General features: G+C 37.1%; 2 protein-coding genes across 2 annotated transcripts in view; both read right to left on the bottom strand.

Annotated features, from left to right (window-relative positions):
* LOC107757749 (metabotropic glutamate receptor 8-like) overlaps positions 1-13,517 on the bottom strand; it is a 66,816-nt gene extending 53,299 nt beyond the window's left edge. Inside the window, exons 1-2 of the mRNA XM_016575315.1 lie at positions 13,376-13,517; positions 11,486-12,271 (exon numbers count right to left, since the gene is read on the bottom strand). Of these exons, the coding sequence (XP_016430801.1) occupies positions 11,486-11,992 (507 nt within the window). The 5' untranslated portion in view covers positions 11,993-12,271; positions 13,376-13,517. The remainder of the gene's footprint in view (positions 1-11,485; positions 12,272-13,375) is intronic.
* A 2,109-nt stretch (positions 13,518-15,626) lies between these two features.
* The window catches only part of znf800a (zinc finger protein 800a), a 22,181-nt gene continuing 12,837 nt past the window's right edge, over positions 15,627-24,970 (bottom strand). The window contains exon 6 of the mRNA XM_016575322.1: positions 15,627-16,118. Within this exon, the coding sequence (XP_016430808.1) occupies position 16,118 (1 nt within the window). The 3' untranslated portion in view covers positions 15,627-16,117. The remainder of the gene's footprint in view (positions 16,119-24,970) is intronic.

Raw genomic sequence — 24,970 nt, forward strand, 5'->3', positions numbered from 1 at the left:
CGTTTTTTAAAATGACGTCGATTCGATATCGATTCTCAAAAGCCGCGAATCGATCTTTTCCGGGATTTATTTCAGCACACATTTAAAATAAGATCTGATTAACGTGAATCTTATCATTAGTCTTCTCCACAAGATGTCACCCTTATTTACCTTACGCGATGTTACAACAGAAATCCTGTCATTCATTCAGCGCTTCACATGGCCATACGCGTGATTCGCAATGCTCAGGTGAAATGCGTGTAATTTACATCTTGGATGGCCTGTGGGTTAGTATAATTTCAGCACATTTTCATTTGTTTGGGTGAACTATTCCTTTAACTGCAGCATTTAAAAAAAACTGCATAATAACCATAAGTGATGAATTCGTGACTAAACAGGCTGTTTAAACATTCCAGTTCATACCTATCCTGTCAACGGCCGAAATGAAAGCTGAAATGCAGCAAGAATGGATCCATTAAAAATCCATCAGTTCTTTAGAGCAGAATTTCCCAGTAGACAAACTCCCAATGCTGGATCTGCTTTTCATTTCATTCGTATGTGCTGCTGGTTTCTATTCTAAAAACTACGGTCCCACCAAAATGACCGATTCCTCTTAAAAGACTAAATGACCCATAATCAATACTAAATCACAAGTGCACTTGTTAAATAATAGACAGCAGTAATAAAGAAGCAGCACCTCCTGAACAGCCAATATTGCAAAAAATAATTGGCTGTATTGAAACTAGGTTTCCTTAAACACTCTCCAGCAGTGCTCCAGACTGTGAATAAAATGGTTGCAAGCATGATAAAAAAATAAAATAAAAAAATTACTCCAATGAACTGATTCTTTTTAATGAGTAAGTCTAAAAGATTCACAAAACAGCCTCAAACTCGACCATCAGTTAGCAACTTGAATCAGATTCACTCAGTCAGTGAATCGTTGAAAGCTGTCATGATTTAACTATTGACTCACTCACTGAACAATGAGTCATTTTTGAATTATGTCTGATGGAAATGAACCAAAAATCATTGATTCAATCAACAAGGTGGTGTATTAAGTCTTTGAGACTTTGACTTCTTACTGACTGGTTGTTTATATGATAATGTTTAAATAAAAATACATATACACACATATATATATATATATATATATATATATACACAAATGTTGATATGTATTGTATAAGATCCTATATTAATGTTGAATTAATTATGACTGTATTTATTAATTATCTAAAATTAACCACCTTTAACTGTAAAGCAGTGGATTCATCAGGGTACTTCACATCATATATATATATATATATATATATATATACACAAATGTTGATATGTATTGTATAAGATCCTATATTAATGTTGAATTAATTATGACTGTATTTATTAATTATCTAAAATTAACCACCTTTAACTGTAAAGCAGTGGATTCATCAGGGTACTTCACATAATATTTAGAACTACAGAGAATATTAGATCACATAGGCCATTGAAATGGTTCTTGTTAAAATCACTGAGGCAAAAACAACTTTTGGGGATCACTTTGGGACAATAAGGCATGATTCACAGGGTGATTCATTCTTAGATAATGTGTTCTCTAACGAACGGTTTAGTTGTTTAGACATCATGTTGAAGTCTTTTCAATACTGACAAGGTCTGCCGGCAGGATCCCACAAATATCGTCACTTCCCACAAATGATTCAGTGAATGATTTAGTATGGATATGGCAACAAAAGCTAGGTATTTGATCAAATCTACATATTCATACTTGATATTTAGTGCATACTATGCTTGATAATATGCAGTTAAACAATCCAAAAAAAGACCAATTAGCAGAAGCCTTTGCTGTTTTATTGACACTCTTATTGCTGTTTCCTAAATATTTAATGTTCCTCAGTTTGCAGCATTACATTATGTGGCACTAATTCACAGGCGGCTAATTTACTCGTGTATCATTCATGAGGCTACAGGCACATATACTGAAAAGACACAGAATTTTCACTGAAAGGTGTGAAAAGGTATGCAGTTTTTTTATATTAAAACACCTCCTATTTTAATGTGCAGATAGAACTTGAAGCAAGTAATTTACAGGGTAAATAAAGAAAGTACCAGTTTATCCATTTTTGTAATTAAATTACACTGACGTTGGTTCTAACTCTTAAAATACATTAGAAGAAGAGTCTTTTGACTATGGAAGCCTGTTTCTGCAACAGAAAAAGTATAAAAAATTAATTAATTTAAAAAAGCTAAGTGCGACTTAAAAAAAACTATTCTGTTTTTTTAGTTGTGAAATCAGAATTGGAAAAAAATGCAAGAAACTCACAATTACTTTTTACATTTTTATTCTGTGGTGAGGAAAAAAATTAAATTGCAAAATGAAAACTCCAGAGAAAACACAATTGTGAGATGTAAAATAAGAATTGCGGGATATAAACATGGTTGCATTTATATCTCACAAATTTGCGAGATTTTCTAGAATTGCGAGAAAGTCTGAATTTTGCGAGAAAGTTGCAATTACCTTTTTAATTTTTTTTTTTTTCTGTTGTGGAAACAGGCTTCCATAATTAGCTGTTCATATGCATTTGAAAAGCTCTTTCAGGTTTGTTCTGAACTCCCGGTTTTGAAGGATGCAGCAGACTATGAAATCTGGCATACTTTAAGTATCACTTAACCACTGCGATCCAGGCTCTTTATAATGCCGAAATAAGATCATCTTTGCAAGCCTGGATCTATGGCAGTTTATAATGCTTGTCTCCATCATCTGAGGAATAACTGACGCTGTGATCATCTAAATCTAAATCAAATTGTGCTTACCACCTGGTCTCTGCACACAGTATCACTATGACGTTAATTGCACCAAATAGCAATGAGTTTTGAATACAGCGCAATCTATTATGAGCCTAATACGATGGAAGTCGCTGAGCTGAAATACAGCAGCGTTTAGTTCTGTCCTACCCTTAAATTCATGGGAACTTGATGCAACCAGTGTGAAAACTCTATGGGATAATTTCCTAGATGTTCACAACAGTTTGCAAACCCTAAATTTGCTAAGATATTACTTTCAAAGTGGCTTTTTTCTAGCTTATTTCTCTACGGAGGTTCATAACTGCTGTTGATTAGCCCAATTACTGTGGGGTAATCAGCAATTTGATGATGTGGATGTTTCCAAGACACTGCAGAATCTTACATAAGTGCAGTTTGGTGCTGGGAGCAGAGCAGAGCAGAGGCCTAAAACACCCATAGTCTGCAGTTTAGCAAATCTACAAGCTGAAGATAGAATCGCATAGACCCTACAACAGCAAGTTTCAAGAATAGCACGCAAAACAGGCATCTAAACATGTTCTTTTGCACCTCCAGGTGCAAAAGATGGTATCATCCATGGCTGCTTATGTAGCACTTTGAGACAATTTAATTATTCCAATTCTTAATGACATGGTTTCTTATCAGTTTTATTAATTATTCTTTCAGTAGTTTTGAGGAAGAAATATTTATAAAAATGAGATGCAATTCCACTACCAAATGATAGAATAACAGAATAACTCAGTTTTAAGAACCAACTCATAAGAGTCGTGAGTTAAGAAAACATACCACATTGGTTTGGATTCAACAGCTCATAATAATCATTTGTTCAGGAATTGTAATACATTGGTCACCCTGTATATTTTAGATTCAATAAAAAGCAGCATCTCAAAAGTAATTTGTTTTATAAATCAATATACACTTACTGTGCTGTACTTTTGTGATTTACTAAAAATAAATAGATTTTAGAGTAATTTGTCGATGAATTGGTCTACATTTGTTGCTTTGTATGTTTTTGATTTAATTAAAAAAAGAACAAGTTTATACGTTTTTGTTTACTAATCAAACAACACTGATAGTACTATATGTTTTTGATGCACTAAAAAGAACCGACTCGTACGAATCATTCTTTTGGGAATCAGACTACAAAGTACACTATCTTTTGCACTGATTCATCTGTAATGTTACAGTGAATTCTGAGTATTTTAGTAAAGTATGTTTTGCACTGTACATTCTGTTGCAATGCAACAGTGAATTCTCAACATTTTCATACAATGTAGATTCAGTTGAAATGTTATAGTGAATTTGGAGTATTTCGTATACAAGATTTGTGTTGTAGATTCAGTTGCAATGTTACAGTGAATGTAGAATTTTGTACAATGTTTTGCGCTGTAGATTCAGTTACAGTGAATTCTGAGTATTTTCATGCAATGTTTTGCGCTGTAGATTCACTTGTGATGTAACAGTGAATTATGAGTATTTCAGTACAACATGTTTTGCACAATGGATTTAGTTGCGATGTTGCAGTGAATTATATATATTTTCGTACAATGTTTCACGCTGTAGATTCAGTTGCGATGTTACAGTGAATTCTGAGTATTTTCGTACGTTTTTCTTTAGATTCAGTTGCGATGTTACAGTGAAGTCTGAGCATTTTCGTACGTTTTTCTTTAGATTCAGTTGCGATGTTACAGTGAAGTCTGAGCATTTTCGTACGTTTTTCTTTAGATTCAGTTGCGATGTTACAGTGAAGTCTGAGCATTTTCGTACGTTTTTCTTTAGATTCAGTTGCGATGTTACAGTGAAGTCTGAGCATTTTCGTACGTTTTTCTTTAGATTCAGTTGTGATGTTACAGTGAATTCTGAGTATTTTCGTATGTTTTTCTTTAGATTCAGTTGTGATGTTACAGTGAAGTCTGAGTATTTTCGTAAGTTTTTCTTTAGCTTCAGTTGCGATGTTACAGTGAAGTCTGAGCATTTTCGTACGTTTTTCTTTAGATTCAGTTGTGATGTTACAGTGAATTCTGAGTATTTTCGTACGTTTTTCTTTAGATTCAGTTGCGATGTTACAGTGAAGTCTGAGCATTTTCGTACGTTTTTCTTTAGATTCAGTTGCGATGTTACAGCGAAGTCTGAGTATTTTCGTACGTTTTTCTTTAGATTCAGTTGCGATGTTACTGTGAATTCTGAGTATTTTCGTTCAATGCTTTGCGCTGTAGATTCAGATGAGATGTTACTGAGTGAATTCTGAGTATTTTAAAACAATAGGTTTTGCGCCTGTTTCCAAACAAGATTTTTGGTTACTAATTGTACCAATTATGTAACTTGCTGGTGGCAGCAGAAAAACATGTACAGTCCCAAACATTTTACAACATCAGCATACTTGGTAAAACATCTATTTAATAAAATGTTTCTTATTTATGTGTTGATTGCAAAAAACCCTAATGCATGGCTACGTTTGAATTGGCCATCAATGGAAAACCAACCTTGACCCCTAACATATCTTGCTATCTGCTTCTGCCGTTGCTCACATACATTATGACAATTTCCACCATCCAAATACTGCATATTCAAGAAACATGCAGCCCTCTCTTTAAGCTTTACGCTCTATGACCTCATTTCCTGTCTTGTGCTAAAACATATGCCCTCAGGTGGACTGACCCCACTCATATCTCTTCACTGAGTCAATACAGAGTGACAGTCACAGCAGTGCACTGACCACATTTCATCTCAGCAAAAGAGAGTTGGCGTAGGAGGCTGGCATGAAAACACAGATGTTTTTTTCACAGCCTCGGCTACAGGAAAGAATGAATATCTTCCCTCCTCCGTTTCTCTGACTGTGCTAAGGCTGTGTATTGATTAAGACTGCAATGCGACGCTTCACCTAATCTAATGCCATAATAGGGACCTGGAGGTGGCAATCATACCCTGAAAGTCAAACAAATCAAGCTGATTTACACACATGCACATCCACATTCATACTTCATTCATGGTTCATTCTACAAACTGATCGCTTTGTTTTTAAAGCAACATGTATTGACAAGTTTAGATATTTTTTTAGACAAATCAAATTTACCTCTGACTGAAATTGCACTTTCAGCTAATTTATTTTGTGAAAAAGCAATTATTTTATTGCATTATTCATTCAGATCCTTCAAGTATGGAGCAGTTCTTCAGGGTACTTTATTAGTAAAACCATTATTTCTTAAATTGAAAAGCACACATTTGCACACATGCACATCTGCATTCATTCATCATTCATTCTACAAACCGATCACTTTGATTTTAAAATAACATGTATTTACAGGTTTTTAATTTGTTCTTGAGACAATTCATAAAGGTAGCCTATTTACTGTCTAAAATTGTACTTTCAGCTAATTTATTCTGTGATAAAGCAATTATTTTATTGCATTATTTATTTATTCAGATCATTCAAGTATGCAATTCCTTCAGTGCACCTTATTAGTAAAATCATTATTTTCTAAATTGAAAAATACACATTTACACTTCGTTCATGATTCATTCTACAAACTGATCACTTTTCAAACAACATGATTAGAATTTTTCCTGAGACATTAAATTTATTTCTAACTGAAATTGCACTTCAGTTAATTTACTCTGTGAGAAAGTAGTCTTATTTATTATTTTATTGCATTATTTATTTATTCAGATCATTCTTGTGTGAAGCAATTGCTTTAAGGCACCTTATTAGTAAAGCCATTAATTCTTGAAATCAAAATGAAACAAACAAAAAAAAAATCTAATAACATGAAAAAGAATAAAACATTAAAACTAACAAAATTAGAGTTTAACTATGCAATTGCAAAAAAAAAAAAAGACAAGACACTACAAAAGTGGGCAGCTTCTGAGTGATTAAATCACAGAACTGGTAAACAAAGAAAGCAAACAAGTGAATCCAAACAGCATCCCACATCTCAAAATCCAATAAATGCATCAAATGTCTTCACTTAAAGCAATTTGTTCTTTTTCTATTAAACACACCCGCAACATCACCTCTGTCTGTTCTACTCTGATCTCAGGTGCGTAGCGGTCAGAGTGTTTCAAGTCTTCCGTCTGCATTACAAGCTAGATGAATGAGGCAGACATAACCTCTGCCCCGACGCAGTCTGCAGCTGGTGACCAATAAAGTCATTATCTGAACTGGATTGTGATGTCTCCTTTATTCTTCCCCTTCATGAAATTTGCATGAATATATTTCACACTTCTGTCTGGATGAGCTGCTAAAATATACATGCAGTCAGTGTGACTGTCTGAATTATTCTTAACTTTCCATTTACCTGACTGGGATAAAGTGTTTCATCAATGAGCTCAATTGCTGTTTGGACAATTCTTTAATTGTAAGGGGATACAGAATCCATCTTAACATCAACTATTTGTTATAATGTGTGATGACTTTGTGATATGAAGCACTGCAGAAGGCCATATATAATTTTGTGGTTTTACGTCCATTTAAAATGTTAGACAGTTTCTTGCACCAAACAGCCGCAATTTAGAAATACACGACCACATTAGCAAATTGTCTGAAATATTATGGTCAGAGAAGGTCCGTCGTCTGTTTTCAATAGTGTAGTAATGTATAAACCACAGTTCTGTCATTACAACTCTTGGAAAGTTTAGCATGGTAATATACATGACAATGATAATGTGTTTGGTCTTGGCGGAATAGATCTGCTATGCTGCTGCTGCGGCAGAGCAAGTACCGAGACTTGCTACTGCCAAAACATCCACAACATGCTGCTGTGAGCATTCAAGAAATACTGCAGCAGATCTATACAGGTGGAGCTGGGGGAGGTGGAGGGTTTCTGAAGTGCGCTGCAACTGCTACAGCAAACACTAGCTGAGTATATTTGAATGTTGAGCTGCAAGCTCATTGGCTGTTGATGGAAAAAGGAACGAATCAGCTGCGCCATGTGAGTAATGATGTCATTATATCAGAATGAGTTAGATATCGGCCTGCACCATCTAGAGTTTCATGACAGAGCTTTGTGTTTCACACATAAATCACTTTCAAACCAAGTAACTTTCAGTTGACCAACGAGTGACCAACTTGAAACAAACCTGAAGAGAAATTGCATAGATTGTTATTAAAATCACTTACTCTAAATCGATTCTGACTGCAAAAATTCATCAAAATGTGACCGCATCTTCAGAATTCCCCTAACGAAAATTAAGCATGGTTTTATTATAGTAAAAGTGTAGTATACATGTTTTTTGTTTTAGTTTTTTTGCCATACTGACTACCATTTGTATAACCACAGTTTTACTACAAATAATACCATGGTTAAACTATGGTTAGTGTAAAAAACATGGTTTATCTGTGGTTACCAACACATAACTATAGTAACCTATTTTGGTTTTATTTGTAGTAAAACCATGGTTAATTTTCATAAGGGTGAAAGAAGCTAGCAAACAGAAGTCACGCTTACCAGAGGATGTTAGCATTTCAACATATAGCGACATTAGAAAATATTAGCAATAGCATTTAGTGACACTTCACAAATATAGTAAAAAACGATTAGCATTTTGTTTATGCTAACTAGCAGGAGCAAAAGATAATTGGGTTGCACTAAATGGACTTCATCTCACTACATTCTGACAGAATTTCTTTAAAAAGTCAATGAGTAATCTACATGATACATCTACTTTACTTTCTCTCACTAAGCTAATTGCTAGCCTTGAGCTACATTAAATCCAGGGCAGAAACAAACCCAGTGACTTCCCCAATCGCATCCTGTTTTGAGACCTACAGACACATATCACTTTCAAATGTCCAGTCTCTGCAGATCAATGAGAGGAAGGAGCAGAGGAAAGAGAAAAGACGCTACGACGGAATTTCGGGGTAAGTAATCCAATCATATATTTTCTATGTTGTCAGGGACGCTCTAAAATAAAAAATAAAAAAACACAGCAAAAGGAATCAAGCATCTACTGCCTCAGCTTAAATTGATCTGTGAACACTTGTGACCGTACAAAGTAATCCACAATCCAAAATCCACAATCGATATGATTTAAATGACTGATGCACAAGGTGAAGAACAATGCAGTAGCCAGTCAACAAGCTCAATACGGATAAACTGCTGAAGCCAGACATCTCACTTCTTCTGAAGTCCAAGCCGAGCTCCAACGCTGATGATTACACTACAATAAATATAAGTTTAAACACAATATTTCTCTCTCCAACCATTTCTATGGTTCTATTTTCATAATCTCTGCTGCAGATGAAGTAATGCTGTGTCTGATCTCTTTTGCAGTTGAAAAGGTGAATACTTTCTTCAGATAAACACGACACCCATTATTTGATCCAATAACAAGCCAGCTATATTTAGTATCTGTAACAGACACTCAATTATTAATGAGACATGAAACATAAGATATCCCAGTGGCGGTATTTTTGAGACTCAAAAGTAGAAAATCTTTGCACAGCATAAACATCAGATAGCAGCAAATTAATCAGTTCAGGACAATCCGGAAAAATATTTCATCCAGTGATTCAACACTACTGAAGATGCTTCTGAAAAGTCTGACAAATTTCTATTCATTTATAATCATTAGCAGGTTCCTGTTTAGTGCTCAAGAGACCCAAGTGATTATTGATTAGCCCTCAAAACAGATTCAATTACAGGCTACTATATCCACAGCACTGCCAAAAAGTGTGTGCAAGTGAATTCCTTTTGAAAGTGCATTTGAATCACTCCAAGAGATTACAGAAATGACCATTCCTTATTTCATGTTTATAGCAGTGGGTCATGGACAACAGGGCATAAACAATGATAAATGCAAATTATAAAATGTAACTACCCATATAATCATGCATAGTTAAAGTAAGCAAAGTAAATATGCTTTTGAACCATTAAAAAAAGTGAAGACGTTTCTAGGGATGCACCGATATTAAAATTCTGGTCAATAGCTGATTATTATTTTCAGTAGCCAATAAATGGCAGATATTAAAATGCTATACTATTTTGTCTAAATACATAAAAAATAAAACACTGAAAAAGCTACAAGTGAATTTAGGCATCATACCATCATGCACAGTATAAATAATATATTTTGGCATTTGCTAATGATTAGATTAGAATTATTAGTGTTTTTAAAGATTAAACGAGTGTGAGATGACTCCAAAGGTATTAATGTAAATTAAATATTCAATATCAGCCAATTCCAAAAATAAAATCTGTACTGATTAAAAGTCAACTAATAGTGTATTTGGCCAATATCAATAACTAAAGCAGGAAAACAACCTAATAACTAATTAACCAGCTGATATAATGATTAGATTAGAATTATTAGTGTTTTTAAAGATTAACTTTAAATGAGTGTGAGATGACTGCAAAGGTATTAATGTCAATTAAATATTCAATATCAGCCAATTCCAAAAATAAAATCTGTACTGATTAAAAGTCAACTAATAGTGTATTTGGCCAATATCAATAACTAAAGCAGGAAAACAACCTAATAACTAATTAACCAGCTGATAGTTTATAAAAACAATAATATAAATGAAATAATAATATATACAGCATGTGACAGTTTGCAATATATGGAATGTTTTCACCTGATTAATCAGTAAAACCAATATATCAGTCATCCTTTAAAAAATTGGTATTACTTTTCTCTCAGAAATTGCTAGTAAATTTCACCAAAAAAAAAATGTCAGGAACGACAAATTAATTGAATATAACATGAAATATAACATTGAATTAAACATGACATTTTTAGATTGAAATGTTTATTTACTACTTACTAAAAAATTCTTTACAGTGCACCTATATATTGTGCATCCCTAAATATTTCACATGTCTTTTATTGTTGATGTCAAAGGTTGCGCATCCAATCAAATGGTATTTTGGTGCAATTTTTTTAAACTACACCAATTAAGCAGAGGCCAACATGGACAGGTTGAATGACAGGCCCTCATCGGGGAAAACATGACCAAAACTACACACAGTTAAACAAGAAAACAACACAGGCTAGATTAAATACACTTTATGTCTAGTTCTGTGGGTCCTGAAGCAAAACTACCAATCTAAAATGTAGCAAAGATGGAAATTACCTTAAACAGGTGTGGGTTGCGCATCCAATCAAACTTGACTTTATTTTGGTGCTAATTCATCTCTCACTTGTTTAAGACTACATCTTTAAGCCAAATCAAGCAGAGGCCAACACAACAGTTTGCATGACATGGCCAAAAGCTATGCAAAGTTACAACAGTGGCTCCATGACACTTCAAATTTTGAATGTCTCCTTTGTCTAACACCCATTTCAGGTCTTGGAGTCTCTACTAATAGGCTGATCACATGAATCAGGTGTGTTTGATTAAAGAGACATGCAAAATGTGCAGTGTTGGGGCGGGGGATCCAGGAACGTGCTTGGGAACTTCTGGCCTAGACTACATTAAATATGGATTACATCTGGTTCTTGGGTCCTGAAGCGAAGCCACTGACCTATAGTGTAGCTAAGACAGAAAAGACCTTAAACAGGCATAGATTGTGCATCCAATCAAACTTCAAGGCTACGCTACATGATGCCAGATGCCAACATGGCAGGTTGCATGACATGCCCTCAACCTTAAAAGCCATGACCAAAGATTTGCAAAGTTCACATTACTACATTAATTATGGATTACATTTGGTTCTGTTGATCCTGCAGCAAAGCCCCCAACTAATAGTGTAACATAGCCAGGAATTACCTTAAACAGGCGTAGGATGTTGGCCACCATGATGGAGACGGAGCTTGCAGCTGCGCCTATCACACCAATAATCTTGTCCGGCTTGGCAAAGATTGGCTGCTCACCACTAGTGCATCGCACATCAGTAGAATCGCGCTCGATGAGCGCCTGCACGAAAGTAAGCGACTGTTCCAGGGCGTAGGTGTCGCGCGAGCAGGTGTCCAAAATACGCGCCCCCAGGGTCACGTTGGGCAGCAGGTCGGGGTCTTTGTTGATGAGGTCGATGGCGAAGAGCATGGCCTCTAACCGATGAATACCCTTCTCCTTCTTCAGTTCCCCACAAGGGGCGCCACGTTCGCCCCTAGCATGCACCGGGAAGAGACCTCCCAGGATGATATCACCGTCCAGTCGTATAGAGTGGGCATATTCGGGAGCAGGGGGCGTCAGTGGATCTGTACGCTGGCTGACGGATCCGGCCACCCCCGTCAGCAGAAGAAGACAGCCATACCATTCAAAGGCACTCACCATTGCGGCATAAGGTGGATCCAGACGCACAAGCAGCAGTGGGGACGCAGTTACAAAGGTGGGAAGCCAGCAGGGACGGAGCACAATAACCGAACGGGGTCATCAGTGCCCCTCACTGGAGCGTACCGGATAACGGAATCCAACGACAAGGAGACCATTGGATTCGCTTGGAAGTTTTTGGTGGCAAACGAGGAAGGACGCCACAAGAATAAGATGATGGAATATGAGGCAATCACATAGTTGCTAGCTCCTCAATTACAGAGGTCACAGACCATTAGAACCCTGTGTGAAAGGGAACAGCAGAGGAATATGCCTTCATCAGCAAAGATTGGGCACATTATTTATCAGAACACACATATGCACTGCACAGCAGGGAGGCTCTAAGTGTGAAAAATGGAAAGTGATCAGTGCATTTGTGTATTCGCTAAACACATCTGATCTGACAGTCGACTTTTAAAACATGCATGTGTTTATGCATAAATATGCATGCATAATTAGCCCGTCTAACACTTTGGTTTGGAATATCTTTATACAACAAGTGAGCCATTGTGCTTTGCAAATGCTGCCTGGAATCGATCCCAGTAAAGAGAAATGAAGAGTCAAAACCAATGCAGAATAAGTTTAGAATTTCTCCGCTGATTCCTTAAAGTCAAATAAAAATCTTTAAAGGACAGTTCATTTACTGACCCTGATGTCATTCCAAATGCATTTATTTCTTGCATAGACTACAAATGGAGATGGCTGGAGACTGTCAGTCTCAGACTCAGACGTCACATTCAATGCATCTTTTTTCTATACCGTGAATGTGACTGAAAGGGCCTCTTTCTGTGTTCCACAGAAGAAAAAAATAAGTCATACAGGTTTGAAATAACATTTAGGTGAGTAAATGATGACAGAATTTAAATTTTCTGCAAACTGGCCCTTTAAGTAGCGCACCTTTACAGTGTACAGTATGGGCAATACATTCAACTCCATCAAATATCATTTTAATTATTGCTGTTATAATTAATAAATACGAACGCATAGAGCAAACGGTCAGCACTCTTGCATAAAAACTCATTAAATGCCATCATAGTAGAAATTGTGGTCAGGAATGAAGAAATAGCTTTGCACATACTGTTGTTGGCAAATAAATAACTAAACAAATAAAATAAAACTTTTAAACATTTCACTGGCAGAAAAACATCTTCCCATGTCTAATAACTGTTATTGATTAAATGCATTCAGCATCAGCATCACCACGAAACATTTCAGCAGACCTAAGTTGCACCCATATAGCATTGCAACAATTTAACAAATAGAAAACACCATATTATACTAGACTAGCGCAACTCACTCCATTGCTTTTGCGAATATAAAGAGATAACATTTTGCATGCATTCATACCTGCAGGTGCCTGAGCTGTGCTCGTGCGCTGATCGCTGCTGCTGCTTTGATGCTGCTGGGAGGGACAGCGCGCGCGAGGCGAGTGCATCATTTCTCGCGCGAATACTCCCACTCCGTTATGATTGGTCTGACAATTTGGACGCTTTCTTCGCCCCGAGCCGCATCAAGACAAACTGGAATCAATCAACTGCGAACGACGCATCGGAAGTATAAAAAAAAGCTCCTTAAAGACTATGACATTGAAGTAACGATCATTTGTTCTTTATAATGAGTCGAAAAGGTGCGTGTAAAGCTATATGATAGTGTCGTTGGAAGAAATATTTGTTACTTTTCAGACTGATAAAAGCAAAACTACGTAGAAATAGCCTATCTGTTCATTGTGGCTTGACAGCTGGTTTGAAGAAATCAAACTGTTGGACAGTCACTGCTGTGATTTATCCCATTGCGCCATCTAGTGTGAACACTGTGGACTTGCACAGAGCATTCCTGTTTTTATACAGTCCGATTCCTGCATACAGTCTGCAGTGCTAAAATAAAACTATTGAAAATCAATAAAAGTAAGTGATGGATTAATAAAATAAATATATAAGAATAAATAATCAAATAAAATATAAGACAAAAACAAAATATGAGCCAAAATAAAACAAATATTACATGAAAAACTTGATGTTCTAAAATTATGTCGTACTAAAATGTAAGTACTAAAACTATAACTGAAATAAAAATAAATTCAAGCAAAACAGAAATATAGCAAAATAATAAAAACGACAAACACATAACTCTATTGCTAAACAAACTAAAATTAAATAACTATACAAATATAAGCTAATTCAAAAAATGCACTAATGCTATAACAGTATATAGATAATACTAAACTAATTATAATACAACAAATAGTATGCATGGTCACAATCCAAAATAGCCATTCGTAACAAAATAATACAATTATTTAAAATCACTCTATGTTCACTTAAATGTGGGGGGGAAAGGGAATTTAATGTGATTTCAGTCTTTGAGAAATTGTTTGATATTTTGTTTTCAATAGACTGGTTAATGCAAGGTTAAGCCTACAGGCAACATTTTACAGTGACATGTCTAAAAGATTATAATATAATAAAAATACCCCTGAAAATATTCATTGGCGTGAAAAGTGTGACCTCGGCCATGAAAATGCACTGCATAGTAAAAATGACTCGCATCTAAACAGAAAGTGGGTTTTGACAGCAATAAAGGGCAATAATTCCTCTCCAGTGGTGTATAGCCTGTAGGCCTGTGCAAAGTTCAGTTTAAATAGGCTATATGTATTTTATTTAGATACATTTGTTTTGTTTTAGTCTCAGGGAGTATTTACACTTAGCCATATTGTGCATCTTCAAAACGAATATAATTCTGATTTCCACACCCATTTGCCAATAAAACTATATAAAGAGTTCGCTTCGATTATATGACTATACTGGCTGTAGAAATATTCTGTTGAACGCTCTTATTCATCTCGTGTCAATTGAGTATTTGATTTTCACGGTCTCATCCAAGTTTCTTCTTTTATGAGTCTCACACGACCCGAGGCGATTTCTCCTGCAACACTTACTTTTAATGGGTATTTGAGGGTAAGGTGACCAACTGTCAAATTTGCAAGTCGCTTAAAGTTTTATATCATTTCCAGCCCAATATAATTTCTGTATGTCAGGCTCACTAGTTAATGATTTGTAATGAAACTTGTGAACATTTTAAGGGAATGTTAATGGATTTCTATATGTGTGGACAGACAGACAGACAGACAGATAGATAGATAGTATACAAGTTAACAAAGGATGTGTTTATTATCTTTATTTGAACAAAAAATCCTACTGCAAGCAAGGTTATACCAGGATTTTGCAAATAAAAAGGAGTGCACACCATCAGAATGGATCTAGGTTTTGGCGTTTAGATAAAGCCCTATTGTACACATAAACAAAGGGTTTAATCAAGGCATTCTGCATGCACCCCAACTAAAAGAAACTGTACTTGCAATTTACTTGCTCAAAAGCTTCGTTATAACTATTTATACTTGAAAGCAACGATGAGAGCCATCTACTAAAACTCGAAAATTATTTTCTCATTAGCTTTAGTTATTAGTAGGCTACCAAACTAAAATACAGTAGTATTCCATTTCGTTTTAGTCACAGTTGGAACCTTTCATTAAAGACAAACACAAAGTTTAAGCTGTTAAAAAAAAAAAAAAAAAAAAAACTTCTCAGGTAACCTAATAGAGGTGATCACATGGCAGGAAAATATGAAGCAGAGTTACATTAATTTATCTACTTATGAATATTTAACATTAGTTAGACATGCTGTACATATACAGAGCTACCTCCTATGTCTTGTCCATTGTCCATTTATGAAACATTCTTTGTGTATTTTTAAACTGTCAGAGAGAATACAAAAAATAGTGGTATAATCCGTTTACAAATTAATCAAAATTCATTTTGAGAGTTGTTTTACTTTGTCAATCAGTCAAAATCAATTGAAGATCAATCTCCTTTTGGAGGGCGGATACCAATTCTTTTACATCAGCGCCCTCCAGCGTAAAAAGCTGGAATAACATGTTTGGTGCACTTCGTTTTTTTTTTTGTTTTTTTTTGACCCTTTATGCAAAGGTTATCCTGTTTTCTACCCACAAGTCTGTCCATATCCCTTCCTCATGGAGATAAACCCATCCATGGAATCCAGTGCAAATGTGCTACGTATTCAGAGAAAAATCAGTCTAGATGGAGAGAAAGAAAGAAAAAGTGAGAGAGAATCAAACATCTTTCATCATTAAATATATAATAACATACTGTAGTCAATAACAGGAATGATTTAAAGGAAAAAGTGTGTGTACTTTCTATAAGTTTGAAGATGCTAACAGGATAGTTCACCAATGAATTAATGTTCTGACATCATGCTGTGTCATTTAATTTACTTCAGCATTCTTCAAAAAATTCCTTTATTAAGATTACAGGTTTGGAATAACAAGAGTGAGCAAATACAGCAATTTCTTACTTGTAGGTGAACTGTCACTTTAAGGAAATGGGCATTTAGAAAAATCTCAATCATCATTATTCTGTGGGCAAAACCACTGGAGGCTGCCAGAAGTTTAAAAGGTCAGGCCAAAATGTGTAAAAGTTCACCGCATCTACATATCTATTACAGAAAGCAGACGATGGGGAATCCCTCTCAGATACTATCTGTACCCATGAATTTAAAGTAGAGCGTAATTCCTATTACAGTGACCTTAGAGACTTTGTCTGAGCATGTGACGAGAAAAATAAGCACTGCGGCAACACTGGCTTGGATAACAAAAGAATAACTGAAACCAAATGTGCCCAATTTGGATCCCTAGAAACCACTTAAAAGTTTAAGAAATGAAACACAACTCAATCTCTACGTTTTCTGAAGAAAATGTCAGTACTGCTTGCCCATGCAAAAAATGCCGCAACAATGCTAGGGTGATTTTGGGCGGTTACTTACTGGCCCAACTTAGTCTTAAAGGGATAGTTCACCCAAAAATGAAAAGTATGTCATTAATTACTCACCCTCATGTCGTCCAAACCTTCGTTCATCTTCGGAAACACAAATTAAGATATTTTTGATGCATTCCGAGAGCTCTCTGACCCTCCCATAGACAGCAAGGATCCTAACACGATCAAGGCTCAGAAACGTAGCAAAGAGATCGTTAAAATAATCCATGTGACATCAGTGGTTCAACTGTAATTTAAGAAGCTACGAGAATACTTTTTGTGCACAAAGGAAAAAAAAAAAGACTTTATTCAACGATTCGTCTCCTCCGCATCACCCTATAGCGCCATTTTGAAGATTATCACATACGTAAACAACGCATGTACGCGGATACGCTGTTTACATTCAGAGCAAAGCATAACCATCGTAAACAGCGTATCCGCATACGCTGCTGCTGACACCGAACAGCATACTTTTACGTATGTGATACTCTCCAAAATGGCGCTACAGTGTGACGCGGAGGAGACAAATTGTTGAATACTTGTAGCTTCGTAAAATTACGGTTGAACCCCTGATGTCACATGGACCATTTTAACGATCTCCTTGCTACGTTTCTGAGCCTTGATTGTGTAAGTATCATTGCTGTCTATGGGAGGGTCAGAGAGCTCTCAGAATGCATCAAAAATATCTTAATTTGTATTCCGATGATGAACAAAAGGTCAGGAACGACATGAGGGTGAGTAATTATTGACATCATTTTTTTTGGGTGAACCAACCCTTTAATACTTTGGTTTAAAGCAGACTTCCTCAAATGCGGTCTTGGAGGGGACACCAGCACTGAGTTTAGCTCCAACCCTAATCAATGACACCTGAGCAAGCTAATAAAGTCTTCAGAGTTACTAGAGTAAACTCTGCATGGCAATGGATCTGAAAAGGTTTTAAAGCAAACCTCCAATGATAAATATGAGGAACAGTAATAGTGATACTCGCCTTTAATAAAGCACCTTTAATAAAGACAAACACTATGCAGTCTTGGAAACAAAATCTTGTGAAATGGCCGAATGTTTGATTCTGTAGTAGAGCATCTCATCCATTATAGTCTGTAGGAATGCTGCAAGCATATTAAGGCATGGAAGCTCACATCAGTTTGAAATCTTGCATCCAATTATAAGGGATTGTACCTTCATAGATATAGTCTAAGAAAGTCTTTCATCTTATTCAACAGTCCAAAATCACTATTTTTGGAACACTAAGTAGTGCTTTCTTAGGAGTACTTAAGATGGCTGGATAAAATATTTACAAAGTATTATACAGTGTTATTTACAGGCTGTGGTGCTCTGGAACTTGCTACCAACAGCATTTTGAACGAGATTCTTACATTTTCGGGAGATATTGTGAGTGGTGCTTCCCAGTACAAAACTCGCTGCAATTACACCAAGGCACAGATGTCCAATTCTGCTCCTGGAGGGCCACTATCCTGTAGAGTTTAGCTCCAATCCTAATTAAACTGAACCAGAACAAGCTGATCAAGGAGTTCAGGATTACTAGAAACTTCTAAGCAAGTGTGTTGGGGCAGGCTGGAGCTAAACTCTGCAGGACACTGGCCCTCCAGGAGTGGGATTGGACACCCCTAAGCTAAGGTGTCCCCTGGGTGGTTACCAGGTTGTTGTTTTGTAGTTGCTAGGGTGTTCTGGGTGCGTATTGAGGATTTGCTAGGTGGTTACCTACTGGTCCAAGTCAAAAGACTCCAACCCCAAAGTCTCTATGATATTCTGGTCCCTAGATACAAGATTAATACTAGATTAAGCCTTTTAAACACTGCACGATTTTAGCAATCTTATAAGATCATTGCAGATCACACTGTGTGACATGCTTCTAATAAATTTGGGTACAACATGCGTGTAGACTGTACGATGATGACACCTATTTACTCGTACGCTACAACCAGTGTTGCCAAGTCCGCGGTATTCCCGTGGAATTGGGCTATTTTAACAGTTGCCGGGGGTTGTTTTTCATGTCTGCGGGTTGAAGCAACCCCAATAACATGATTTTTAGCCACTGGAGTGCAAAATTTACAAGGGGAACCCCACCAAAAAAAAGTGTATTTTACCCCCCGGAACATGATTTTTACCGGGGGACCCCACCCGAAATGTGATTGGGCTAGTTTTTGAGTAGCAATTGGGCGGGTTTTGCTGTGAAAACCTGGCAACCCTGGCTATGACGCACGTTACTATAGAAGAATAAAACGTCATCAGCATGTGCTAGTGGTAAAAAGAAGTGCATGATGAATCACACTTTGGCAGTGTGAGTTTTCATGTTTGCTGAAAAAAGTGAAAGCTGCGAAAGAGGAAGGAATAAGAGCTTGAGGTAAGCAGTTTTATGTTTTAACGCCATGCCGCGTTGATTTGATGTCGCATTTTTATTGGCTGGTCAGTAAACATGGGTCGTATCAGCAAACACACTGGGCGATTATCATGCTGAATTTCTGACACTGTCAGAAAATGATCATAGGCTATCTTTGGTCACAAGACCGTGACAACGGCCGTCTTTGAACCTCTCTCACTGTACTACACAGGATCACAGATTAGGAGCCACAATCACAGAAATCACTACGATTGTTTCACGATGCTAATCTTTTGTCTGGGACAGCCAAAAATTGTGCAGTGTGTCTCCGGTTTAAAGTGTCATGAAACCTGTTTCAGCACTGGTCTTTCACACCTTAGATCTGAAAAAGACTCCAGAAATGGGTGTGTAAAACTGTGAAAAAGTGGGAGTGTATAGGGTGGGAAGAGGGGAGAAAAAAAAACAATAAAACAAACCTACAACACACTCATTAAACAGACAAATGAATATTAAAATATCTTTAAAACTGAAAGAATAAAGGCAGTTACTTTCAGTTACTCTTCTTTGAATTTTCCATCTGTATCATTTGCCGTGTATCACAGTAATCCATTGTGTCTTCGCGTTCATGATCAGACGTACCGCTGTATCAGTTTTCTTCATGTTTGGAGCACGAGAGAACATGAAACATGTTCACATAAACTTAAAGCACGCTGGATATGAACTATGATCCGCGCAGCGAGTGTTGTTAAACTCATCACGGCATTCAGCTCAGAACTGCTCTCTCATGACCGCTCCACGTGTTGTTATATATTAAATATTGTTACGGTCATGTTTACAGAAATTAACTGACAGCCCTAAGCTCTTTCGTGAGATTTGAATTCTCCGCTGTAAGACGACCTCATGCATAATACAGCGCAGTGATTGGATCATAATGGTTCATTCTCATGAATAATACTGAGAAAAGCTCGGAAAACTGATGACGTAGACATGTACTCTCCAGCCACGGCAGCCAATCACCACTCCAAATTAACGCATATACGTCACTCTTTGTGATGTTGGTTCAACTTTGCTTTTTGAAAAAATAACCACCTTTTCCTTAATAATAGACATAATGAGTGCTATTGTTGTTTTCACTGATGTGCAACCTGTTCATATATGTTAACATCTCAAAAAATGTGTTATAGGGTTTCATGACACTTTAAGTCTAAATGAATTTTTCCTGCCTTTTTTTTATAAGTCTAATTACTTGAAAAAATAATAACATATTTCACCTCAAAACAACACAATGTGGGGTACCATTTATGTCCTTAAAGGGGTCATATGATGTTGCTAAAAAGAACATTATTTTGTGTATTTGGTGTAATGAAATGTGTTTATGCGGTTTAAGGTTAAAAAAAAAAACATTATTTTCCACATACTGTACATTATTGTTTCTCCTCTATGCCCCGCCTTTCTGAAACACGTCGATTTTTACAAAGCTCATCGTTCTGAAAAAGCGAGGTGTGCTATATGAGGAACAGTAATAGTGATACTCGCCTTTAATAAAGCACCTTTAATAAAGACAAACACTATGCAGTCTTGGAAACAAAATCTTGTGAAATGGCCGAATGTTTGATTCTGTAGTAGAGCATCTCATCCATTATAGTCTGTAGGAATGCTGCAAGCATATTAAGGCATGGAAGCTCACATCAGTTTGAAATCTTGCATCCAATTATAAGGGATTGTACCTTCATAGATATAGTCTAAGAAAGTCTTTCATCTTATTCAACAGTCCAAAATCACTATTTTTGGAACACTAAGTAGTGCTTTCTTAGGAGTACTTAAGATGGCTGGATAAAATATTTACAAAGTATTATACAGTGTTATTTACAGGCTGTGGTGCTCTGGAACTTGCTACCAACAGCATTTTGAACGAGATTCTTACATTTTCGGGAGATATTGTGAGTGGTGCTTCCCAGTACAAAACTCGCTGCAATTACACCAAGGCACAGATGTCCAATTCTGCTCCTGGAGGGCCACTATCCTGTAGAGTTTAGCTCCAATCCTAATTAAACTGAACCAGAACAAGCTGATCAAGGAGTTCAGGATTACTAGAAACTTCTAAGCAAGTGTGTTGGGGCAGGCTGGAGCTAAACTCTGCAGGACACTGGCCCTCCAGGAGTGGGATTGGACACCCCTAAGCTAAGGTGTCCCCTGGGTGGTTACCAGGTTGTTGTTTTGTAGTTGCTAGGGTGTTCTGGGTGCGTATTGAGGATTTGCTAGGTGGTTACCTACTGGTCCAAGTCAAAAGACTCCAACCCCAAAGTCTCTATGATATTCTGGTCCCTAGATACAAGATTAATACTAGATTAAGCCTTTTAAACACTGCACGATTTTAGCAATCTTATAAGATCATTGCAGATCACACTGTGTGACATGCTTCTAATAAATTTGGGTACAACATGTGTGTAGACTGTACGATGATGACACCTATTTACTCGTACGCTACAACCAGTGTTGCCAAGTCCGCGATATTCCCGTGGAATTGGGTTATTTTAACAGTTGCCGGGGGTTGTTTTTCATGTCTGCGGGTTGAAGCAACCCCAATAACATGATTTTTAGCCACTGGAGTGCAAAATTTACAAGGGGAACCCCACCAAAAAAAAGTGTATTTTACCCCCCGGAACATGATTTTTACCGGGGGACCCCACCCGAAATGTGATTGGGCTAGTTTTTGAGTAGCAATTGGGCGGGTTTTGCTGTGAAAACCTGGCAACCTTAAGAGAGGGAAAGAAAGCGGCAGGAGCCAGGGGCTGCATGGCAATGGATCTGAAAAGGTTTTAAAGCAAACCTCCAATGATAAATATGAGGAACAGTAATAGTGATACTCGCCTTTAATAAAGCACCTTTAATAAAGACAAACACTATGCAGTCTTGGAAACAAAATCTTGTGAAATGGCCGAATGTTTGATTCTGTAGTAGAGCATCTCATCCATTATAGTCTGTAGGAATGCTGCAAGCATATTAAGGCATGGAAGCTCACATCAGTTTGAAATCTTGCATCCAATTATAAGGGATTGTACCTTCATAGATATAGTCTAAGAAAGTCTTTCATCTTATTCAACAGTCCAAAATCACTATTTTTGGAACACTAAGTAGTGCTTTCTTAGGAGTACTTAAGATGGCTGGATAAAATATTTACAAAGTATTATACAGTGTTATTTACAGGCTGTGGTGCTCTGGAACTTGCTACCAACAGCATTTTGAACGAGATTCTTACATTTTCGGGAGATATTGTGAGTGGTGCTTCCCAGTACAAAACTCGCTGCAATTACACCAAGGCACAGATGTCCAATTCTGCTCCTGGAGGGCCACTATCCTGTAGAGTTTAGCTCCAATCCTAATTAAACTGAACCAGAACAAGCTGATCAAGGAGTTCAGGATTACTAGAAACTTCTAAGCAAGTGTGTTGGGGCAGGCTGGAGCTAAACTCTGCAGGACACTGGCCCTCCAGGAGTGGGATTGGACACCCCTAAGCTAAGGTGTCCCCTGGGTGGTTACCAGGTTGTTGTTTTGTAGTTGCTAGGGTGTTCTGGGTGCGTATTGAGGATTTGCTAGGTGGTTACCTACTGGTCCAAGTCAAAAGACTCCAACCCCAAAGTCTCTATGATATTCTGGTCCCTAGATACAAGATTAATACTAGATTAAGCCTTTTAAACACTGCACGATTTTAGCAATCTTATAAGATCATTGCAGATCACACTGTGTGACATGCTTCTAATAAATTTGGGTACAACATGTGTGTAGACTGTACGATGATGACACCTATTTACTCGTACGCTACAACCAGTGTTGCCAAGTCCGCGATATTCCCGTGGAATTGGGTTATTTTAACAGTTGCCGGGGGTTGTTTTTCATGTCTGCGGGTTGAAGCAACCCCAATAACATGATTTTTAGCCACTGGAGTGCAAAATTTACAAGGGGAACCCCACCAAAAAAAAGTGTATTTTACCCCCCGGAACATGATTTTTACCGGGGGACCCCACCCGAAATGTGATTGGGCTAGTTTTTGAGTAGCAATTGGGCGGGTTTTGCTGTGAAAACCTGGCAACCCTGGCTATGACGCACGTTACTATAGAAGAATAAAACGTCATCAGCATGTGCTAGTGGTAAAAAGAAGTGCATGATGAATCACACTTTGGCAGTGTGAGTTTTCATGTTTGCTGAAAAAAGTGAAAGCTGCGAAAGAGGAAGGAATAAGAGCTTGAGGTAAGCAGTTTTATGTTTTAACGCCATGCCGCGTTGATTTGATGTCGCATTTTTATTGGCTGGTCAGTAAACATGGGTCGTATCAGCAAACACACTGGGCGATTATCATGCTGAATTTCTGACACTGTCAGAAAATGATCATAGGCTATCTTTGGTCACAAGACCGTGACAACGGCCGTCTTTGAACCTCTCTCACTGTACTACACAGGATCACAGATTAGGAGCCACAATCACAGAAATCACTACGATTGTTTCACGATGCTAATCTTTTGTCTGGGACAGCCAAAAATTGTGCAGTGTGTCTCCGGTTTAAAGTGTCATGAAACCTGTTTCAGCACTGGTCTTTCACACCTTAGATCTGAAAAAGACTCCAGAAATGGGTGTGTAAAACTGTGAAAAAGTGGGAGTGTATAGGGTGGGAAGAGGGGAGAAAAAAAAACAATAAAACAAACCTACAACACACTCATTAAACAGACAAATGAATATTAAAATATCTTTAAAACTGAAAGAATAAAGGCAGTTACTTTCAGTTACTCTTCTTTGAATTTTCCATCTGTATCATTTGCCGTGTATCACAGTAATCCATTGTGTCTTCGCGTTCATGATCAGACGTACCGCTGTATCAGTTTTCTTCATGTTTGGAGCACGAGAGAACATGAAACATGTTCACATAAACTTAAAGCACGCTGGATATGAACTATGATCCGCGCAGCGAGTGTTGTTAAACTCATCACGGCATTCAGCTCAGAACTGCTCTCTCATGACCGCTCCACGTGTTGTTATATATTAAATATTGTTACGGTCATGTTTACAGAAATTAACTGACAGCCCTAAGCTCTTTCGTGAGATTTGAATTCTCCGCTGTAAGACGACCTCATGCATAATACAGCGCAGTGATTGGATCATAATGGTTCATTCTCATGAATAATACTGAGAAAAGCTCGGAAAACTGATGACGTAGACATGTACTCTCCAGCCACGGCAGCCAATCACCACTCCAAATTAACGCATATACGTCACTCTTTGTGATGTTGGTTCAACTTTGCTTTTTGAAAAAATAACCACCTTTTCCTTAATAATAGACATAATGAGTGCTATTGTTGTTTTCACTGATGTGCAACCTGTTCATATATGTTAACATCTCAAAAAATGTGTTATAGGGTTTCATGACACTTTAAGTCTAAATGAATTTTTCCTGCCTTTTTTTTATAAGTCTAATTACTTGAAAAAATAATAACATATTTCACCTCAAAACAACACAATGTGGGGTACCATTTATGTCCTTAAAGGGGTCATATGATGTTGCTAAAAAGAACATTATTTTGTGTATTTGGTGTAATGAAATGTGTTTATGCGGTTTAAGGTTAAAAAAAAAAACATTATTTTCCACATACTGTACATTATTGTTTCTCCGCTATGCCCCGCCTTTCTGAAACAAGTTGATTTTTACAAAGCTCATCGGTCTGAAAAAGCGAGGTGAGCTGTGATTGGCCAGCTATCCAATGCGTTGTGATTGGCCGAATACCT

The sequence above is a fragment of the Sinocyclocheilus rhinocerous genome, unplaced genomic scaffold, assembly GCF_001515625.1.
Source record: "Sinocyclocheilus rhinocerous isolate Xijiao unplaced genomic scaffold, SAMN03320098_v1.1 scaffold204, whole genome shotgun sequence".
In the NCBI taxonomy this organism is placed as follows: Eukaryota; Metazoa; Chordata; class Actinopteri; order Cypriniformes; family Cyprinidae; genus Sinocyclocheilus; species Sinocyclocheilus rhinocerous.